At 41.4% G+C, this 21106-nt stretch overlaps 2 protein-coding genes across 2 annotated transcripts; one reads left to right on the forward strand and one right to left on the reverse strand.

The window, feature by feature from the left end:
- Positions 1-309: 309 nt before the first annotated feature.
- LOC102708305 (ribosomal lysine N-methyltransferase 3) lies at positions 310-2928 on the reverse strand. The gene is made up of 6 exons (XM_040527118.1): positions 2874-2928; positions 2410-2794; positions 1996-2192; positions 1687-1832; positions 1525-1580; positions 310-1406 (listed from the first exon to the last, which is right to left on the reverse strand). The coding sequence occupies exons 1-6, from the start codon at positions 2897-2899 to the stop codon at positions 732-734; spliced, it is 1485 nt and encodes a 494-aa protein (XP_040383052.1). The 5' UTR covers positions 2900-2928; the 3' UTR covers positions 310-731.
- Positions 2929-7819: 4891 nt separating this feature from the next.
- Positions 7820-9879, forward strand: LOC102708584. Its single transcript, XM_006646470.2, has 3 exons — positions 7820-7921; positions 8031-8220; positions 9407-9879. The coding sequence occupies exons 1-3, from the start codon at positions 7820-7822 to the stop codon at positions 9877-9879; spliced, it is 765 nt and encodes a 254-aa protein (XP_006646533.2).
- The last annotated feature ends 11227 nt before the right edge of the window (positions 9880-21106 follow it).

Below are 21106 nucleotides of genomic sequence, written 5' to 3' on the forward strand. Positions count from 1 at the left end.
GTTTGGCAACTGTTTATAAGCCAAAATTCAAATTTTAGAACTTAATTTTGAGGTTAATTTGGGGTTTTCATAGCAATTTATTTTGCAGTATATGTTTTTGGAACAATAATAACACATATGCAAAAGTTTTACTCATAAATTATTTTTAATTGCTAATAAAACTTTTCGCTTACAATTGTTATAAGCTAGTCTCCTCTAGAAAATATCTATATTGAGAAGCAGCCACGAGCCCAATCATCGGTAACGCTCAGATGACGAAGATAGTCCGCTGTATTACTACACTAATGCTTGTGCAGTAGCCGAGTGGCAGACAGGTACATGGGTGGATTTAGGCTTAAATCAGTTACATGTCGGCGACTGCTACTGCAATAGCATAACTGTGGAGGTTCCACGTCAATGCAATATATCACCACAAATAACTAAAGCTGAGGCAGACATTGTTGCAGACTTGCACGATTGTGTACTAGTGACAACTTGAAATGAATCCAAAATATTGTCAATTTCTGAAAGAACTGGCATGCAACAAAAGCTCATAGCTTAGCAAAACAACAAATTTCTCATGTAAATTCAGTTGGTGATATACCATTTTAAGAATCTACCCAATCTAAAATGGGAAAAGAATACAGCTGCTTGTTAGTCGCTAAAGCAAAATCTACAAGCAGCTCTGCAGCTGGGTTCTGGAAAATTTTAAAGCCTGGCTATGCTGAGTACCAGGTCATTACCCCAAAAAGCTAGAGATGTTTCCTCTTCTTGGTCCTTGACCAGCTAGAAGAATATTTCTTCAATTTATGAAGAATTGTTCTCTCGCTCACCCGCAGTACCAAAGAATGGTAGAGATTCCTTTCATTAACAGAAGAGCATGCCTGCAATTTTTGCCTGTCATCTTCTAAAGTGTCTGAACCATAGAGGCTCTCCCTCATGTCAGCAAGGGATGCAAGTGCAGAACAAACGTTCTCCTTAAGCAATAGCTTCTTCACATCAGATAGTTTTTCAAGCCCGTTAATTTCTGGATGTTGCTTGTGGCTTGTTACTCTGACCACCTTAACCACACTACTAATGCTGTCAACCTCATCGTCACCAATCAGATCATGAGCCACGCTGGCCAGCTTGTCATAAGCATCAGACTTCAAGGAGATGACATAAAGGAGGATCAAAAGTTCAAGCTGGGGCTCTCCATCATATGAAATCTCAAAGTAGTCAGCATCTTGGCCAGTGCAGCTTGAATAACCCAGATTATGCCAGAGTGATACCCTTGCTTTTGAGTATCGACGGGAGTACTTGGTTGAGCACCACTTAGTAACCAGAGCTAGGTCAATGTTGACAATGTCGTATGGGTTGTCAATCTCTGTGAAGCCATATCGATGAAGCAAAGCAGCATTTCCCATGGTACCATATGTGTTAAAAACCTACAGTTGAACAATAGGAGACTAAAGTTGCCTCAAAATAGGAAACTAACTGATATCCACCGCTGATACATTATGTGATCCTGTGGACCCAAACAGAAGTTGGTAAGCACACAATTACCTCCTCCCCTGCATTGACACCTCTCACAACAATCATTTCCAAATCTTCATCACCTCCTGCTAAGTATGAACAAAACAACCATGATGAGTGAAGCTTAATAATCAATTAAGTACATGTCTAAATAAGGTTTATGATATACATGCACATGGTCGTGAATGTAACCTGAAGGGATATCAGCAGAATTTTCTATAGTTGACTGTTCATCACTAGAAGTGTTGCTTGGATCTTCGCCATCTTCACTATCTGAGTCTGAGGTTTCTATCGCTGAAGTGAAATGGACATGTTCACCACCAGTCTTGTGGTTAAAACTGAAGCAAATTGGATAGGACATTCCATATTAACGCTTAGACTTAAGATCAGTAGCATACATACATCATTACCTATGTATGTGCAGACCTGATGAATCATTTCGAAATAACCACGTAAACAAAATGATATAATTAGTCATTACATGAGTAGCTTGTAACTTACAGGTCAGCCAGGGGTACCATTCCAGACCCATGATAGCTATCTATTCGGAAGGACCTTGACGAAAGAAGACTCTTAGCAGAGAAATAATTCTCCAGGCTAAAATCATCTGGGCCAACCTCAAGTTCTCCTGACAAAATGAGTGGCTCAATACACTCTTTCCAGTCCTCACAAATGAATTGCCTGTCTTGCTTCACTATCTACCTAGAAAAAAGATTGCCTTTTTAGAGTCATTTTAGTGCTTACAGTAGTCAAGAACGCAACATGAAACATGAAATCTGTGCAACAAGAAAGTACATCCTTGCCATATGGCATTAAACATAGCCCATTACATTGCCTAACATGGAAACATCACCGACAGAAGGGGATATACAAATCGTAGAAGCATAGCAACCTTTTACAGTCGGAAGGGCTCACCTTATCGAGCTCAGTGCCGGCGAGGAGGCGCTCGGCCTCGTCGGCGGGCCAGATGAGCGGAACGGGTTCACGGTCGGGGATAAGGCGCAGGTATGCATCCCACGGTGACTCGGCGCCGCGCGCGCGCTCGTACATGACGGCGACGGCGAGCGCGAGGGGCCCACCGAGCTCGGCGGCCTCGATGGCCCCGGCGGCGCCGGACGTGCGCGGGGTCAGGCACGCACCACGCGGAATGGTGGCCACGAGGTCCCCCTCCTTAAGCGCGGCGAGCGCGCGCACATAGACGCCGCCGCCACCGGCGGCGGCCTCGGAGACGTCGAGGAGGAGCGCGTCGCTGCAGACGACGCCGTGGTCCCGCATCCACCGCTTGAAGGCCCGTAGGCGGCTGCACGGTCACCGCGGTTACGGATCGTGGCGCGGCGGGGGACTCGGAAATAGAGAAGAGAAGAGAAGGGGAACCTTACCGTGCAGTGGAGGCGGAAGCGTCCATGGCGGCCGGCGGCGTAGGCGTGGCCTCGCGACTCATCAGGTTTTCGTTGGGAAGGTGAGAGACCATGAGAGCGACTTGGAAGAGGCAGCACTACTCGCGGACCGCGGTGCAGGCCCGGCCCAAGCGCTAGGTTCGTGAAGAATCGGAGTCTATTGGGCTTGGGCTTCAGGCCTGCAAGGCGTGCAATTTACCCCTTTTTTTTGTTTGTTCGCCTGAACATTTTTGGTGGCAAACAATGGAACTGCTAATTAGGCTGTCTTCTCTTTTGCCGATAAAAGATGAAAGACTATTTTATTTTTATATGCATTTAATAATAAATGATAAATTAAAAAATATAAAATTAAAAATATACTTTATGAAGATGCAATGATAAACTTCTATATAAAAACTTTTTATAAAAAATATCTACTTTTGTAGTTTGGAAAACATACGCGCAAAATCGAATGAATAATTTAGTTAAAAGAATACTGTCTTAATGTCCTTGCTTTTTAAGCGCACACTTCTTTCACTCTTGACTTCTTTTCGTCTCAAAATAAGTTTATATTCACCGCTCAAATATCATTTTAGGACGTAGGGAGTACTATTTTCGTAAAAGAACTTTTAACTTAAAATTATAAACTTGTAACTTAAACTATACGTAACTATTAATTGTGACCTAAATACTTTCATCTAAAAGCATTTTATCTTAATACTGAATATGCGCACGCGTAATTAGCAATCCTGAACGTTAGAAAGTAATGAGGCTGTGTTCGTTCGGATTATTTCTATTTTCTACGCGCATACTTTCGAATGGTTCAACGCTTTATTTTTAAAAAAAATATCTATATAACAGTTTATCGTTTGACATTTCTAAAGTACATTCTCAACTATATGGTAGTATTTTACATTATATCATTAAATAGCCATTAAAGAATGAGATAATATTTTTTATCAATGAAATAGCATTGCCTTAGCAATCATGGGCAAATAGTGGCATGTTTGGATGACTGTAATTTTAAACCACCCCAAAATATTAGCAATTTCAGGAGTTGGCAAGCTAATTTTTTGCCTTTTTGGTAGGTGTTTGAGCTAACTGTTTGTATTCTCGCCAAATGATTTTGGCAATGCTAACTTTGTTGGCATCAAACTAAATGGATCTCTAGCTCTATACGGTAGTACGCCTTTGGCAAGTTTAGGATGTAAAATTGCAGGAGAGGGAGGTGTTCCAAGGGCAATGATAGCCATAATTCAAGTTTGGGCCGCCAATTGATTTTGCCAGTAGCGCTCTGTAATGTGCACCTGTAACTCCTGCGTGCAGGCGGAGTAGCAAGCGGTGGTACTCGTATTTGTTTGAAATTTTGTTATTAAATAAACCTTTGTAACAAGTAATTTTATTACTAAATCACAGGACAAAATTTTTCTAAAACTGAATCTTTTGGCCACGCCGATGTTGGTGGCGTGGCAAGACAACGCTGTCACACAACCTAATCGGCGTGGTATGACGTAACAGTATTGCCACGCCACCAACAATGGTGTGTCAAGCCGTTTCGCTACGCTAATGTTGATGGTGTGGCCAAAAGGTTTATACGATGGAAATATTTTTCTCGGAGATTTAGTAATAAAATTATTTATTAAAAAAGTTTAAAAATAATAAAATTTCTATTTGTTTCGCTGTCTTCTTGCGGAGCAAACAAAAGATCCCCAAATCACACTGCCTGTATGAACAAACAAACTTTGTACAATCAGATTACGTGAAAAAGATTCCATATTCGATGCCAATAGACTCCTGACATCCATGTACTGAGTCGTCAAATGAGCCACGTTAAGAAAACCCAAGCTTATACGCATTGGCCCACAGGGTGCCCCAATAGGGCCCGAATGAAAGACCCAAGCCTACATCATCACAAAGAAAGTCCTACAAATTCAGACTCGGGCCTGTTTCGATGAAACCTCGATGAAAGCCCACAGAAGGGCCAAAGCACAAAAAGCCTACCCAAGTAAACAGGAGATTGCTTTGCGTATCACGGATCGAACACACAATAGAATGCTCGAACTACACTCTACTTTGCTGGTTGGTTCGTACTGCAAACTTAATGCCCGTGCTGTGCATCAGTTGAAGTAGAAGTAGTATTACTGTTCCTCGAAAAAGAAAAGCAACTAAATATAGCCCTTTGCATTTTCTACTTTCAGCATTAGCCAATGTACTTATGTCAGTACAGAATGGTCGTTGTACTACGTTATCTGTAAACAAGTTTTTCAGATAGTTAAAAATCACAACTTTTGAGCTGAAGCTCGTTTAAACCAGCGTAGATCTGCCAGGTTGGTCTGAATTCGATGCTCGCAAACACTGCATATCTGTAACACTATTACAGTCGCAGCGATTACCAGAAAGTACGGTTGCTACATGCAAGGTTAGGTATGCATGGTTAGCGATGGTACCACCCCTGCTGCCTCCTGCCAGCGAAGTAAAGGATCGGCAAGAATAAAGGGGGAGCGCGATTAGTAGTCGCTAACTTTTGCAATCTGCTTGCGCGCATGCAGCTAGCTAGCAGCGTCTGCAGCAAATTTATACACGCTCTGTACACGTAGCTGTGGATCGGCATTAACCATGGCGAGGAAGAAGACAAGCGCTAGAAAGGAAGAGGAAAGGCTTGAGCGAGATGGCTTTAGCTGTTGCCGGAAACGCGCTTAGGGGGTGTTTAGTTCGTGAAATGAAAATTTTTGCATGTTATATCGATGGGGATTTTTGATACGAATGAAAAAACGAATTTTATGGCTGGTGTGGAAACCGTAAGACGAATCTTTTGAGTCTAATTAGTACATGATTAGCACATGTAACCAACATGCGCTAATGATGGATTAATTAGGCTCAAAAGATTCGTCTCACGATTTTTCATATAACTGTGCAATTAGTTTTTTAATTTATCTATGTTTAATACTCTATTTAGGTATCTAAAAATTTGATGTGATGTTTTTGAGTAAAAATTTTTAGGAACTAAACGGGTCTAATTAATCGATGGAAATCTTCAGGAGAGGAGGAGCTCCAAATGCAGCCCTGTTCTGATGAGATGACTGACAGTACATTCAAGACAAAGGTAGATGAAACAGTAGCAGATGTCATATCATCTCTGAATTCACACAAAACAACCGAAGCTACTGCTGCACAACAACTGGATTTTTTATGATCTTTGCGCTTGCGTGCTGTTAGAGCAAGTATAATAGCTTTCCTATAAATCAGCTAAATGATGACGTAAAAGAGAGAAGAGAGAGGAGAAGCTGACTATAACTTATAGTCAGCTCAGGCACAAAAATCAAGATATCATATAAGATAGACATGTGGATCCTGCATTAAAGATAAACTAACTATTATATGAGTGGTCTATAAGAAGACTATAAAAAGTCTTATAGACAGCTTGTTGGTTATATTATTAGCCATGCTCTATTCCACGAAGCGTTAGAGCAAGGCTAATAATATAGCCAACAAGCTGACTATAAGACTTCTTATAGTCTTCTTATAGCCCACTTATATAGTGGTTAGTTATTTATCTTTAATGCAGGACCCATATGTTTTTCTCACGTAGTGTCTTGGTTTTTGTGTCTGAGTTGACTATAAGCTTACAGTCAGCTTCTCCTCTCTCTTCTCTCCTTTTAGCACTTAGCTGGCTTATAGCCTGCTATTATACTTGCTCTTATGGCGCGAGTGAACACCTGGACATCTAGCGTTAGTCCACAGGCAATCTATGGGAAGACGAAGACATCTACGGTTAATTACAGCGTCCTGCAGCAGCTGCTGCAACTTTGCAGCAGCGTAGCTCGATCGAGTCGCAGTTCTGCACGCCAGGGATCGGGATGGCCGGCGTATCAGAAGTCTAGACGCTCGAGTGGTGTGGAACTCGTCGATCGATGCTTAGGCCGAGAGTCCGTCCTGGTCTCCAGCAGTACTAGCATCACACTATTCACCGGTTGAAATGCTCGAGGCCAGCCGGACATGAACTGTGTTTGGCCTTCTCTGGCAATGTAGTGGTAACATTTTTAGGAAAAGAATTGGCGTTAATCATAGTTTGTTTTCTTAACCAGCATCAGTCTGAGTTCTAGATTACTGGAGTCCTATTTCATGAAATACATTGAGGTTTTATAGCCTGCAAAAAATATGACGAAAGTAATTTGGCAAACATGGACAAGAATAAAAGCCATCCGTCCCAAAACGTAAGATTTGGCTCTGAATATTCCCAGTCAATCGAACCCCAATGCTTAGGAGTGTTTAGCCATGTCACACTAGATATTTGGACACTTATTATAAATATTAAACATAGACTAGTTATAAAACTAATTACAGAAATGAGATCTAATTCGTGTGACAAATTTTTTAAGCCTAGTTAATCCATAATTAACTTATATTTACTGTAGCATCATATAGACTAATTATGGATTAATTAAGCTTAATATATTCGTACTGTAAATTAGTCCTAGATTATAAATAAGTTTTGTTAATAGTCCATGCTTATTATTTATTATAAGTATCAAATATTCAGTTTAGTCACTTGTACTAAACATTCTCGTTAATACACGAACAATAGCTGTGCAATGCTTCATCACTGCTTTCACTGTCCACACATCTCATCAGTGTCCACTTTGAACTCACAAGTCTGTCTCCATCACCATCATGTCATCTCCCCATAAATTGACACAAAATTTTCTCCACACACTCTCCCTTCATCACTAGTGCTATTAATTTCCACAGAAAAGAAGTCATCCAGCTCCATGTCACATTTATATGAGCATGCAGCAGCAGTAGTACCACCACCTATCCGGCCACTAGATAAATGCGAAGGCCTCCATGGCTGCACTGCTCATCGATCATCTGCCCACCATTGGAGAGCTCGAGAACCTCTCTGCAATAGCTCACTCAAGCTGCATCCAAAGATCACACATTTGTAAGCCATGAGCAGTTCTGAAGAAAGGATGTTCGAGATGGATCCTGACCCAACTTCATCGCCAGAAGCAAGCCCCAAACAGCATCACAGTGCATGCCACATACTTGAGGTTGATCGATCCGTCACTCTGAGCTTTTTCTTGCCCCACTGTTCATGTAAATGCCTTATTAACCATTGTTGCTTAACTGTTTACTGTGTCTGGGCATCACACGTAGCAGGGTCTCCTTGGGAGGTGCACGCAGGTGGAGATGGAGATACATGAGAGGGCCATGAAGCATGTGAGGGAGATCGGCGAGGAGAGGAAGAGGAGCAGCTTGAAGAGGAGGCTGATGATGAGGCTGAGGAAAGATGGCTACGATGCATCTCTCTGCAGGTCTTCTTGGGTTGCCACCAGTGAGCATCCAGGAGGTGAAGTAATTGTTTCCTTGAATATTTTGTCAACGTTAGTTTTATATCGTATAGTTTGTAGTAGTAGGTAATTATTCTCTCCCGTTTTTACCATTTCTGGCGGTGTTTGATTCACCTGTAAACAACTAAAACTGGACTGGTTGGTCTGCACAAAGTGCTGTCTTGCAACAGCATGCATGTTTCTTCTTTTGGTAAGGATTTCCATCTTCTGCGCGAACCCCCATGGTGGTGGTATGCTTATGCTCCTAATAACTACTGCTACTATCTTCTTTCACTGCTTCGTTGCAAAATGCGTAGCCATCATACTTATATTTTAGACATAAGGAGTCATGTCTAAACACATGAATAAAAATACTTATACTTTACTGAGAGTGGATTTTTAACTTCCCAGTAAATGTTCGAACTGTTGTGCTCACTGTGTACTTAAAAATATGAAAATTATATAAAGTTTGTTTATTTATCTTAGTTAACGCTTTGAACATTATTTATTTATATTCTGAAATGTTTTTATCTCTATAAGTACTTTAACCATAATATATAGTTTTAAATAAGATAGAAGGGTCAATTGTTGAGGGCCGGCTTGAATCACAGGAATAAAAAGATAGGAATAGAAAAAAACATATGAAGAAAAACGTAGAAAAAACGTAAGAATAATCGTGTGATTGGACCATAGAAAAAACACAGGAATTTAAGATATAGACTCAAAAGGATTTTTTCCATGAGGTTAATTAAATTTCCTCTAAAACTTGTATAGGAAGATGCATTCCATACGAATTTTATAGGATTTCATAAGATTCATTTCTTTGATTCAAAAACTGTAGAAAATTTTTTTACAGAAATGAAATCTTCTAAAATTCCTATAAAATTTCTTTTTAGAATTCCTATGAAATTTCTTTGAATCGGAGGGGGCTGGGCCTAAAAATTAGAACGTCGGGCATTAAAATAGTACTTTCATACTGGGAATGAGCATTGACCTCAGTTGACTTATTCGTATCAGGATTGCAGCCAAAAGTTGAGGGAAATTTAGAACGGAATCAACGGATGGAGTGAGTCAGTACTATACCATGCATATAATATCACTAGTACCAATATTACTGCACAATCATCGTTAATACTCTGACATTTTACATAGGATCAGCGAGTGATCACAGTGAGCTGAAAGCCTGCAGGTGCTTTTGTCTCGCAGGTGATTACGAGTACATCGACGTGCTCGTGGCAGGTCACGACGTTGACACGTCGTCTAGACTGATCGTGGACGTGGATTTCCGGTCCCAGTTCCAGCTGGCCAGGCCAGCAGCATGGTACGCCCACCTGTCGGGCCGGCTGCCGCCGGTGTTCGTGGGCCCGCCGGAGAGGCTGCGCCAGGCGGTGGCGCTGCTGTGCGTGGCGGCGCAGCGGTCGCTCCGGGAGAGCGGCCTGCACGTCCCGCCGTGGAGGCGGCCCGGTTACGTGCAGGCCAAGTGGCTCCCCTGCCGCAGCGTGGCGCTGCCACCCGGCGGCGGCGACGCAGCACCCGCTGCCGCCGCGGCGTACGGCGGTGGCCGCGCGGTGGTGCAGTGGTCGGTGGGGAAGGAGACGAGACGGCGTGGTGGTGGTGGCCCCCGTAGGTCACGCCTCTCGGTGGAGCTGTCCGACTCCGGCGCCGGCGGGGTGAGCTGAGCTCAGCTCAGCTGCTGCCATGTAGTGAGTTATTTTTTTAGTCTTTCTACCGCCCACGATTTTACCGTGCGGTAGTGTAGAAGTACTGCACGCTCTACTGTGCTCCAGTAGTTTAGGCCAGGTTAGATCGGTTGTCATCTGTCAGCAGCAGTCGGGTATTCCGGTAGGGCCAACGTGGTAGAGAACCATCCAGTTTTGCAGTTAGATTAGTGTGTACTGTTGATGCTGCCTGTGGCATTTGACGCCGTGTTTTGCGTTGGCATTTTGGATGCATAAGTGTGCCGCAGTAGTGATTAAAGAACACAATCCTACTCGCCAGATATCTAATCCTAGCTAGTTTAAAGCATTGCACCTCCAACTGGGTACTGTTAATTGCAGTGATCTGTGGATGCCGGGACGGACGTACGCCTGGTCCTGTGGAATGACAGTGCGGGGAGGCAAAGCTTAGCGAGTGCGTTCTTATCGTTTTACTGCTGGTAGTAAATGGACGCTGTACGCCGTATATAGCGCGCCGGTGTGGCGGTGATGCCCACATAGGACTTTTTTTAGTTCCCAATTTTTTTTTCAAAAACATCTCATCATATTTTTAAACACCAAATTAAACACCAAAATAAATCATTAAACATAGATGAAAAAAAACTAATTGTACAATTATGAAAGAAATCTTAAGACGAATCTTTTGAGCTTAATTAGTCCATGATTAGTCATAAGTGATGCATGATTAGTCATAAGTGATACAGTAACCAACATGTGTTAATGACGGATTAATTAGTCTCAAAAGATTCGTCTCGCGGTAACCGTGAAATTCGTCTTTTTATACGTGTCCGAAAACCCCTTTCGCCGTCCGATCAAATGTTCGATGTGATGTTTTTGCTAAAAAAATTTGGCTACTAAGGCCCTGTTTAGATCATTCAAAATGACAAAAGTTTTGTCATTTTAAAGCACTTTGTGATAAAATGGATCTAAACACTAGGGTAAGAAAATGGTAACTTTGCATTTGACATTTAGCAGACTAGAGTGGCAAATTTCGTCAAAAAACGTATAGGGATGCGAACCACCTCTCACTTTTATCAAAAAAAATAGTAACTTTTGCATGCCTCTAAATACCAAGTTGTAAAAATGCAATGCCAAAACTTTTATCACCAAAATTTTTGTCATTTGTCATTTACTATTGCAAATGAATCTAAACATGCCCTAAACCCCACCTAAGTTGGCCGAACACTGCCACCGTCGGCGTCGTATCCGGCACACGGGGCTCCATGCAGGTGGGGTTTGAACGGAGCTGGGAGCTGCAAAGCTAAAGCCCACTGCAGTTTTGTCAGGCTTCGGTGTGACCGGCATGTCCTCACCCTTTCGCTTCGCCTGTTCACGTCCCGCCAGTACTGGGCTGATCGAAATGCTTTTCGTGCCGCAACATGATTGAGAATAATTTTTATTAACTAATATTACTGATATAATGTTTTGACTCTTTTCTTATTTAAAAAAACAATTTTGCCGTCCTTTAGTAGGGACTGAGAGATTACAAAATTTTAGTGTAAAATTTAGGATCTCTGAGTATCTAGATACCTAGAGGTACCAAAATTTTGGTCTCTCTTGGTACCTTCTTAAGGACATTAAAATTACTTTATTTAAAATTATTTTAAGATGATAAAACATAAATAGTACTTTATGTGTGACTATTTTTTATATCTTTATAAATTTTTGAAATAAGATAAATTGTCAAAATGTTAGACACAAAAATCGAAAAATGAAGTTATTATGGGACGGAGGTAGTACCGTTTTAATAAAAAAAATGCAAAAATATTCGTTGGGTGAGAAGAATTATGAAAACAGAATTCTAATGAACTTTATGAGGTCTATATAGCCCATATCAAACAAAGAATAAAAATGTGTTCCTATCAAATTAAAACACAGTTGTGCCTCATGTTGAATCCCCTTAGCTCAATAGGCTCCCTCCCCATAGTCTATCGGAAGCAAAGGTCCATTTGGATCAAGGTCATGTCCCCTGTCGAACAAAATAGATCAACTATCGACCCGACCCAATTTGGTAGACTTTTTTTTTTCAATTTTCAATATCCAATCTTTTTTGCAATTTTCTATTTAAATAATTTTATTTAACTAAATCGTTATTGACCTCTACTACTCCCAACCCCCACCACGTTGCAGCTTTTGTGAGGGAAAGGAGAAAGCCAAAAATTCTAAAGTCTTTTTGACTATGGGTAAAATTAGGGTAAGTGTATTGTGATTTTAAAAGTATATAATAAACACATTACAATTTGAAAAGTAAATGGTATTTTGGTTTTTATATTTTTTATATTTATACGTGGGGTGGTTTTAAAAAAAATTGCGGCAAAGGGTGTAGATATACATAAAGAAATTTTATGGGCGTTAGCAACATACATCTACGGTAAAATTTTGATATGTTAAGATATCTAGATACATTTTACACTTAAATCTTTTACACTTAAAATGATTTATAACGATAGCAGTTGCACAATTCACGAGTGGCACCGCTAGTTTAGGAGTAATTAATGAGCAGTGTTTAAATAGAAAGTCAAAGTTATCAATTATTAAGTAATGGAGGGAGTATTAAACATAGATGAGAAAATCCAAAAAATATCATTTACAAACATAAGTCCAAGGTATGTCATTGAAGAGTGCGAGTTCACGAAATACCATCATATAAACAACTTTATTTGAAAAATATGAGTTACATTTATTTCTGTCGTTAAATATATTGTTCATATTATAACACTTAACAAAGAAATGCTGACGAACCCTTAATGACGATGATATTCTTAGATAATTATTTATATGATAACATTTTATAGAAATCATATTTGTCAATAATATTTCTTAGAATTAGAATTAAGTGATTGACAATGCTATTGGTGCAGGCTAATGAACCCGGTGGGCTAGATATGGTCACCAGTAGGCCCAGGCGGCCTCGACCTGCTCGAGAGTTAAACCGGCCCTACTCATTTCAGGCCCAAGCCTACCTTACCTGCGGTCATCAGTGCTGGGCCTGCAAAAGTGTGGGCTATTGCCTATCGCGAATGCTCGGTGGTGAACGGGATGTCGCGGTAGGGAGAGCCGGAGAGGCAGCCGGCTGCTGCTGCGTGTTCCGTGTGGCGGTTAAGCGAGGCCCTGCGCCTTGCGTGCCATGCCAGCCTGCGAAACGTGTCAGCCACTTTAAATGTGCTCCACCGACGACGACCAGTGTGTTGCGCTGCGCCTGTGCGCCACCTCCCCTGTTGATGCCAGTCACCGTCTTACGTAGGCCACCGAGACGTACTTGCCGCCAGAAAAATTGCGTCATCACCGGAACCTTTTCGCACTGCAACAGCGGCTCTCCAAGTCTCCATCGCTGACGTGTTTGTCCGGGTACACGTTCACCCAACACAGACGTGTTACCGGTAGTCCGGTACGGCTTCGCGAAATCGTTTGATCTACCGAACCGTTCTCCAAGCAAGATTATCACGTATGGAGTAATAACTATGAAAACATAAATTTATTTTAGAAAAATTAAATCGGGGTGAGAATGATTTAATCCTACTTTTTTTATGTTTTTGCTAGGATTACTCTGCGGTTTAAAACCAAGACCAGATGATATTTGCAGGACAAACTGTTTTATTGTGGTTTTACACGGTAACCAATAAAAACATTTGAATACTTTATTCAGTCAAAAATATTTATTGTTTAGTATAAGATTTGATCAAACTTATAAAATTTTGACAAATAATTTTATGTTATGGTAAATTTATAAAACCTAATATATTGATGATATTATGATGGTACTTGAATCTATGTATACCATTTGTTTTGTATTTAGCATTTAAGAAATAATTACTTATCAGAATTTTAGAAGTTTAATAAAATTTTGTTCTCGACCATAATATTTTTAGTAACTCATTACCGTTAGCACACCACATTAATAAGCATGGTTACCCTAATTACCATGATGGTGATTGTTACGGGTACGTTCTAGAGAGCGTGGTACCCGTGTAAAGGGTTATATAGAGTAGTAGTAAATATTTCTCTGCCTAAGCCCAATGTTAGGTCGTCTCATCGGCCCAAGCTAATCGTATTTCCCCAAAGACTAAACAGAGCATTCATTCCACGCAACAACAAGCAAGACGGGTCGCGAACACACAACATGCTCGGCATCATCGTCCCGCTCTAGTGGAGCGGCCGCATGCAGCACGCGCGCCGGGGTGACAAAAGCCCATGGCCTCCAGCCATTCTCCTCGCGTCGCACCCTTTCCGTTCCTCAACGACAAAGTCCGCGCTCGCCTCATGCTTTTCGCACGAAGTGGGGGATCCTGCGATTTGAGTATTTGTTGGTTGTTAACCAAAGGCCAGGGCGGACGCCGGTGAGTTGGGGTTGGTCTACGACGAGGAGGAGAGTAACCTAACCATTACGCGGGCGGCTGCTCGCATCGCATGTGGCGGCCTCAAAAAACCGAGCCCTTTCCGGCTATCAGGGACTTGTTAACACGTCGCGGTGTCCATCCCTTTCGCGGCAGCGAGGCCCCTCCCCGCGGCGGAGCAAAAAAGAGGAAAAAGCGACCTGCCTGGAATGGCCTGTCAAATTGTACATCCGTACGCCTATGCCAACCAAAAGCAGGCAGCCGGCCAGGAACGGGAGAGGAAGATACGGCGGAGGAGGCGAACAACCTATTCTGCCTAACGTGGTACTTCTAACACTATATGGAAACTTCAATCACCCGTCGAGAGGTACTGCTGCGTACCGTGCTCGATATACCCAAGCATGTACTGTTACACTTGGAGAACGTTTAATTGGTCCATCGCCCGGCAGGGAACAGCAGTAATACCAGCCTTTATTAATGTTTAAACGGCTACAGGCCGCCTCTTCTGTTGTACTTCTGTCCATGGCAATGAAGCCTCCGAGTTACATTGCAAAATGAATGTTAAGTGCACCATAAGTATGTGGTCAGATATTTACTTGGCCTTTGCTATGTCGACAGCAGATTCCCTGATCATCGAAAGAAGCCCACTAATACCAGCATACTTTAATAGATAACGTTATTGAATTTTTGGCACGCCTTTAACCAACCATCCTATTCAAAATCTCATGTAATTACCATTTACTTTATTGTGATTGAACTTATCACCAAATGCATTTTTGTTGTAACTTAATATTTCCATATATTTATATAAATTATTTAAATAAGACAAATGGTTAAACGTAAAAAAAAATAAAAAAAAGTTAATGGTGTCGACTAATAAAACAGGGAGAGAACGTATATGTATCGTATGCACGCCCGTTCAGCTATCATTCTTGAAGAAGGCATGTTCAGCCATAATAAAGTGTACCTACCATGTAGGAGCAGTATTAGCACTAGCGGATAAGATAGATTCAAAGGCCTTCTCTTGATGCCCAGAACTTTTAGTTGAGAACCAGATGGAAGCATACAACTACTCGTAGTTAATTAGTATTAAGCTCGTGGCTTCATTCTCCTAGTTGGGTTATACTATGGTTCATATAATGGGCATATGCAGTCTGGTGATAACCTTTTGACCTCGAGTAGTCGAGTCCTCGACGAATCTGCGTGTGTCCCGACTCCCAAATCCAATACAAAAGGGTCTGAGGTTTCATATAGCCACAGTTGTTGTATTCTATCCGTCAGGTCTCTCAGATGTAAGTACTACCTAAACTAACTAATTTATGTCACGATGACCACCAGCTCAAGTCGGAAGTTTAGGCCGTGATATTTTGGCTTGCCACGTTAGGTTGGCCTGACTTCCATGAGCACGTACGATTGTTGCGTAAAAATTGTACTTTCTAGCCCCACCATTTTGCCATTGACTATCACCCACGTCTTTTCGCTTATCCTTAGATTTATGAATTAAAATTTATACCTTTAACCTTAAATTTAAATTTAATTTTAAGTTTTTTCACTATAATTTATTTTTTAATTTTAGCTTTTAGAACACCAAACGTGTGTATATATATATATATATATATATATATATATATATATATATATTTGTATATCAATTTTATAAATATGGCGTTTGTCTTTTTTTTTTCATGAAACACCGGAACAGTCACACGTGTAGTTGTATCTTTCCCTAACGTATGGCAAGGTTCAAAAGTTGGTGTCCTGACGTGTGGGCTGTGGAGAATGAATGCGTGATATGCATGCACGCAAGACTGAATCAAATGGCAGGCTAAATTTAACGGGATTCAACTTCCGCAAATCTCGGTCTTTCACTTGTTTGACTAGAAGAGTACTGTTATTCGGCTACCTACTGTACCGAATTTGTGTTTTCAAAGTTACGTGCTCAATTTGAACCTCAGGTTCCAACCTTCTGGTATTCAGACTTTTGGTTTGGGTCATTCCATCATGGTTGCCCGTCCACGCTGAGGGGAAAAAAAAGTAAAGATGTACTCCGGTATAAAAAGACTTAACTTTAGAGTCTCTTTGGTTTAAAGGATTTTTTTAGAAAAACTGAAGGAATTAAACCGTTTTCTCTGAAATTCCTATGAAACGAAGAGGCCTAGTCTTTTCTATTCATTACACAAAGACTTTGTATTTTAAACTATCATTGTATTATGGTTTGGTAAAGTAGTAGATAATTGTATTTTAGGATTTTAAACTGTAGAAAACAATTGTATTGAAATTTAAAAATGTAAAGAACATTTTAGTTTATATTCAAATGTGTTAGGTATACTTAAAAGTAAGTTTTTCTTATTGACAAGAGGAGTATTTACATAGCTTTACTGCAACAAACAAAGCACAAGGATTTATTTTTTATAAAAATATTTACGTCTCGACAGTTCGTAGGTCTCTTCGTTTTAAAGTATTTTTACAGGAAAACTGAAGGAATTGAACTGTTTCTTTTGAAATTCATGTAAAATTTATGTGAGACGAAGAGACCCGTAGTGGGGTACTCCAACTCAAAACCATCCGCCATTAGCAGCGGAAACGTTCCTAACACAGATCGTTCCATACTTGCACGCTTCCAAGTAGTAGTAATTGGAGCCGAGAGGCCTAAAGATTGTCATCCCGGCCCGACCGAGATGACGACGCGTTTGTCTCGGCGGCTCTGGACGGACAGCTAATCGGTGGAGCAGAGTGGGGGCGCACCGCTCAGCGGCGGCGTGGCCAGCGTCTCGCGTGCACATGGAGGCCAGCCAGCGTCCTCACGTGCGCTGTGCGCGTGCAAAGCAAGACAGCAAGTCCGGGAATTTGGAGCAAAAACGACCCTGCTAAACATACCGCCGACTGCACACCCGTGAAACGCATACATACTTTCTCGGTTCCAAAATGTAGTCATCTTGGTCTCCTGGTGGATCAAGTTGGTGAATTAGTGATACACTGATACGGCCAGCTGCCCGGGGCATCCAGTCCAGGTGTATCAGGCTATCAGCAGCCAAGGGTTAATAGTAGTACTAGTAGTATGACTAGTATCAATGGTACGTACTGATGAGCAAATCACCAGGCTGGCGTCGTGTGTGACCTGCCATTGCTTGTCTGACGGAATCTACTGGATGGGGAGCCATATGTTCAGATCGAGATGCTGCTCTTCCTCGTGCCCCCAGCCCACCCACACGGCCACACTTGTTTAGTCGGGCTGCAAAACGACACACACCGGAGAGCCTGCTCATTTGCTTACTCCTAAGCGGGGAGATTACGATCGATCGGCACAGTGTACTATCACCCCCTCGTGATCGACCATATGGCCTCTCGGTCGACACGATACAGATGCCACCGTACACGACCTCCCCCTATGATTTTCTGTTCAGCATCGATCTCGTACCTCGAAATGCTGGGAGCTGAGCACAGGAGACTGTCATGCTGTCAGTTGTCACATGGTCTCGCCGTCGCCACCTGAGCCGTCAACCTTCTTGATCGTGTATTGTTATTTCTTATTCTCGGTCAAAATCTGTTAATCCGGATGATGGAATGATCATTAACCGGACACTAGAGCATTAGTCCTGAAACTGCTCATCAAACAAACACTCTCCCGGGCAAGTTCTGTGCAGGTCCACCGGTGCAAGCAAATGGGAACGCTTTGGTGCATATTACTTATAGTATAATACTGCCAGTAGAACTAATCTCATTCATTAATTTAAAAGGATATTTTCGTACTTTGATTAATATTAGATTTGTATTTATTATTTTTTATCACATTATGCACGGATAAAAAAAGCCCAGCAAGACTCAATAAAAAAAGACGATATTGCCCTCTTAAAATTCTACTGCACCTAAAATTATTGGTAGTATAATTTAATCATAACTGTCCAACAAAATTAGATCAGCGGTGTTGGATTAAATTATACAACAAGTAATATGCACCGGAGTCGGCCTCAAGCAAATTATATTAGGATAACAGAGCAAAACCAATCATGGTTTCACACTATACAAGAACCTGTACATTTGATGCAAATTGATTACTCCTGTGAAATAATGAGACATGCAAATCTAAGGGGTTGTCTGGGACAAGGGGCTAAAGTTTAGCCCATTGTCTCGTCGAATGTTTGGACCCTTATTAAAAATAGTAAACATAGACTATTAATTAAACCATCCATAATCTTGGACTAATTTGCGAGACGAATCTATTGAGCCTAATTAATCCATGATTAGCCTATGTGATGCTACAGTAAACATACTCTAATTATGGATTAATTAGGCTTAAAAATTCGCCTCATGGATTAGCACTCATTTATAAAATTAGTTTTTTTTATTAGTTTATATTTAATACTTTAAATTAGTATCCAAACATTCGATGTGATGTGGGGCTAAAAAGTTTAGCCCTATTTAAACAACCCCTAAATATCTGATACGTATGGACATGGATTGCTGCCCTGACAGGCAATTATATCTGGACACAAGACACACTCAAAAGAAAAAAAAACGAACAAATCTATACTTCTCTAGCCTATAAGAGAAGTTTAAATCGGATTAGATTCCTGGCGAGATGCGTGCAATGTGACAACGAAGGGCGAAGAGACGAGTGATCAAAATCACCTTCGCAAGTGGCATATTCTTATCGGAGACACATGCAGCCTGATTCGTACCTGGGAAAGTGATTTGGCACCACCCTGGTATTGCATCATTTTAAAACTCACTGCGATCTGCAGCATCAAATTAATAATAGGATTTCAAAGTAGTACCTGTCGCAAGTCATAGGGACAAGTTTAATAAACATCCTTATCGTATTTACTGAGCTGCATTTTTTTGTGGACTCGACATGTGATTGCAGAGCAGTATTCGATGGGTATTCGATGGACAGAACATGCTCAAAAGTTTAAAAAGAACACCAGCTGGTTGCCTGGTTACTAGATCAGGAGTTCGTCCAAGTCTGAAATTGTACTTCGAGTTGGGGCTTAGACCATGTTTGTTTCTCTTCATTTTTTTTCTTTTCTCTGTCACATCGAATGTTTGGACACTTAGAAGTATTAAATATAAACTATTAATAAAACTCATCTCATATTCTAGACTATTTCGCGAGACGAATTTATTAAGCCTAATTAGTACATGATTAGCGAATATGATGCTATAGTAAATATTTACTAATTATGGATTAATTAGACTTAAAAAATTTATCGAACAAAATAGCCTTTATTTATGCTATTAATTTTATTATCAGTTTATATTTAATATTTTTAATTAACATTCGATGTGATAGGGGACAAAAAAAAATCACATGCAGTCTCAGGGGTACTTGTCTACAAGACAGCAGCAGATACTTCATCTGAAGCACGATTGCGTGTTCACGCGTTGGGTGTTTAGCACAAGAGGCAAGAAAACTCCAGTGTCAAAACTGACCGTACGCCTACGCCGTACGAAGTTACTAATAGGACAGAGAGAGTGAGACCCTATCGCTATCCCAAATTTCCTTGTTCCGTGCCGAATTCTAGACTCACAAGGCTTTGCCGTGTCACGCGAAGCCTTGACGGGGCCGACCCCCTGACGACGCGGATTAATTTTCACCTGCTCGATGATACTTTCGTCCGATCGAGCGTGACTGCGTGAGCAGCCTCTGATTACTTGCGTGCTAAGAGTTCACGCACGCGGATCGCCCCGCAAAAGGCAGCGAGCGCGGCGGTGCGCAACCGGAGCGGAGCGCGTTTGTCGGGTCTTTTCTTTTTTCTCTCTATCCCCGGTTCCCATGCCGCCACCATGCATGCACCGCGCGCCGGGGGTGGGGTCTTCGCGCTGGGCCTTGCCGCTTGGCACGCGGCTTACGCGATCAGATCGCCCATCTGACTCACACTCGCACCGACGGCACGCGGCGGGATGGCGTCGCGCTGGTTTGGTACGGCGTTGCCGTCGGCGCTGTGCCCGGCGCGCGCGTGAGAACGATGCATGCATCCGTCGTCGGTGAGCTGCCGTAGGGGAATAATTAACTTTTATTTTTTTTATATTTATATTTAGTTCTAATAGAGTGACAAGTTTATTATCATAAGTAAAAAAAAATGTCCCACAGTATGGTCGGTCGACACTGACCGGGTTCCGGTTGCCTCGCACAGTCGATGTAGATGGGGTACAGACGGTACGGCAAGCTCATCCTATAGTGTCCCGTGAAAGCGAGTGCCTTAACTTTTCTTATGTTTATAATTTTAATTTTAATTTTTAACTTAAAATTTAAATTAATTTTAAAGTTTTTTCATTACTTATTATTAGATAAAATACATATATAAAATTTTTATTTATAAATTATCTTTTTTTGCCCTGCCGTTTTCACGCTTGTCATCGTCAGACAACAGACCAACGGTAGTATTCTACTACTACTAGATGTTACGGCCGTACGGCTGCACAGCGGAGGCGATGTCGTGTTTGGAGAAATTGAGAATGCCACGTCAGTAGCACATTTGAGAGCAAGTTCAATATGATAGCCAGCTCTAATTTATTTATAGTTAATCTAATAGTCAACTAATACAATAGTTACCTACAAAACATCAATATATGGTCTCACATGTCATACAGATATTTTGTTTTGGAGTCCGTATACAGCTAGCTATAAATTAATAAGCTATAAATTAATAGTCCACATCTCTTCTTTCTTCCATCTTATCTTTTTAAAATATACTTATAAGCTGGCTTGTAGGCTGCTATCTTACCTGCTCTCAGCCTGAAAGCGAGTTAAATGGATCAGATCGAATTCGGGAGAGCGTGGCAAGTTGCCGCTGTGTGGTCAGCCGTCAGGCTCATACTACACTGCCAGGTGCCAAGTGCCCGTGCCGTGCACTCCT

Source organism: Oryza brachyantha, chromosome 1 (assembly GCF_000231095.2).
Source record: "Oryza brachyantha chromosome 1, ObraRS2, whole genome shotgun sequence".
NCBI lineage: Eukaryota > Viridiplantae > Streptophyta > Magnoliopsida > Poales > Poaceae > Oryza > Oryza brachyantha.

Excerpts from the sequence above, each read along its gene's own strand:
- LOC102708305 (XM_040527118.1), bottom strand. The coding sequence starts at position 2,899 with ATGGACGCTTCCGCCTCCACTGCACG. Across the intron at positions 2,795-2,873 it reads GCTTCCGCCTCCACTGCACG|CCGCCTACGGGCCTTCAAGC; the intron begins GTAAGGTTCCCC and ends GTGACCGTGCAG. Across the intron at positions 1,407-1,524 it reads GTGTCAATGCAGGGGAGGAG|GTTTTTAACACATATGGTAC; the intron begins GTAATTGTGTGC and ends GTTCAACTGTAG.
- LOC102708584 (XM_006646470.2), top strand. The coding sequence starts at position 7,820 with ATGAGCAGTTCTGAAGAAAGGATGTTCGAGATGGATCCTGACCCAACT. Across the intron at positions 7,922-8,030 it reads GTGCATGCCACATACTTGAG|GGTCTCCTTGGGAGGTGCAC; the intron begins GTTGATCGATCC and ends CACACGTAGCAG. Across the intron at positions 8,221-9,406 it reads CACCAGTGAGCATCCAGGAG|GTGATTACGAGTACATCGAC; the intron begins GTGAAGTAATTG and ends TTTGTCTCGCAG.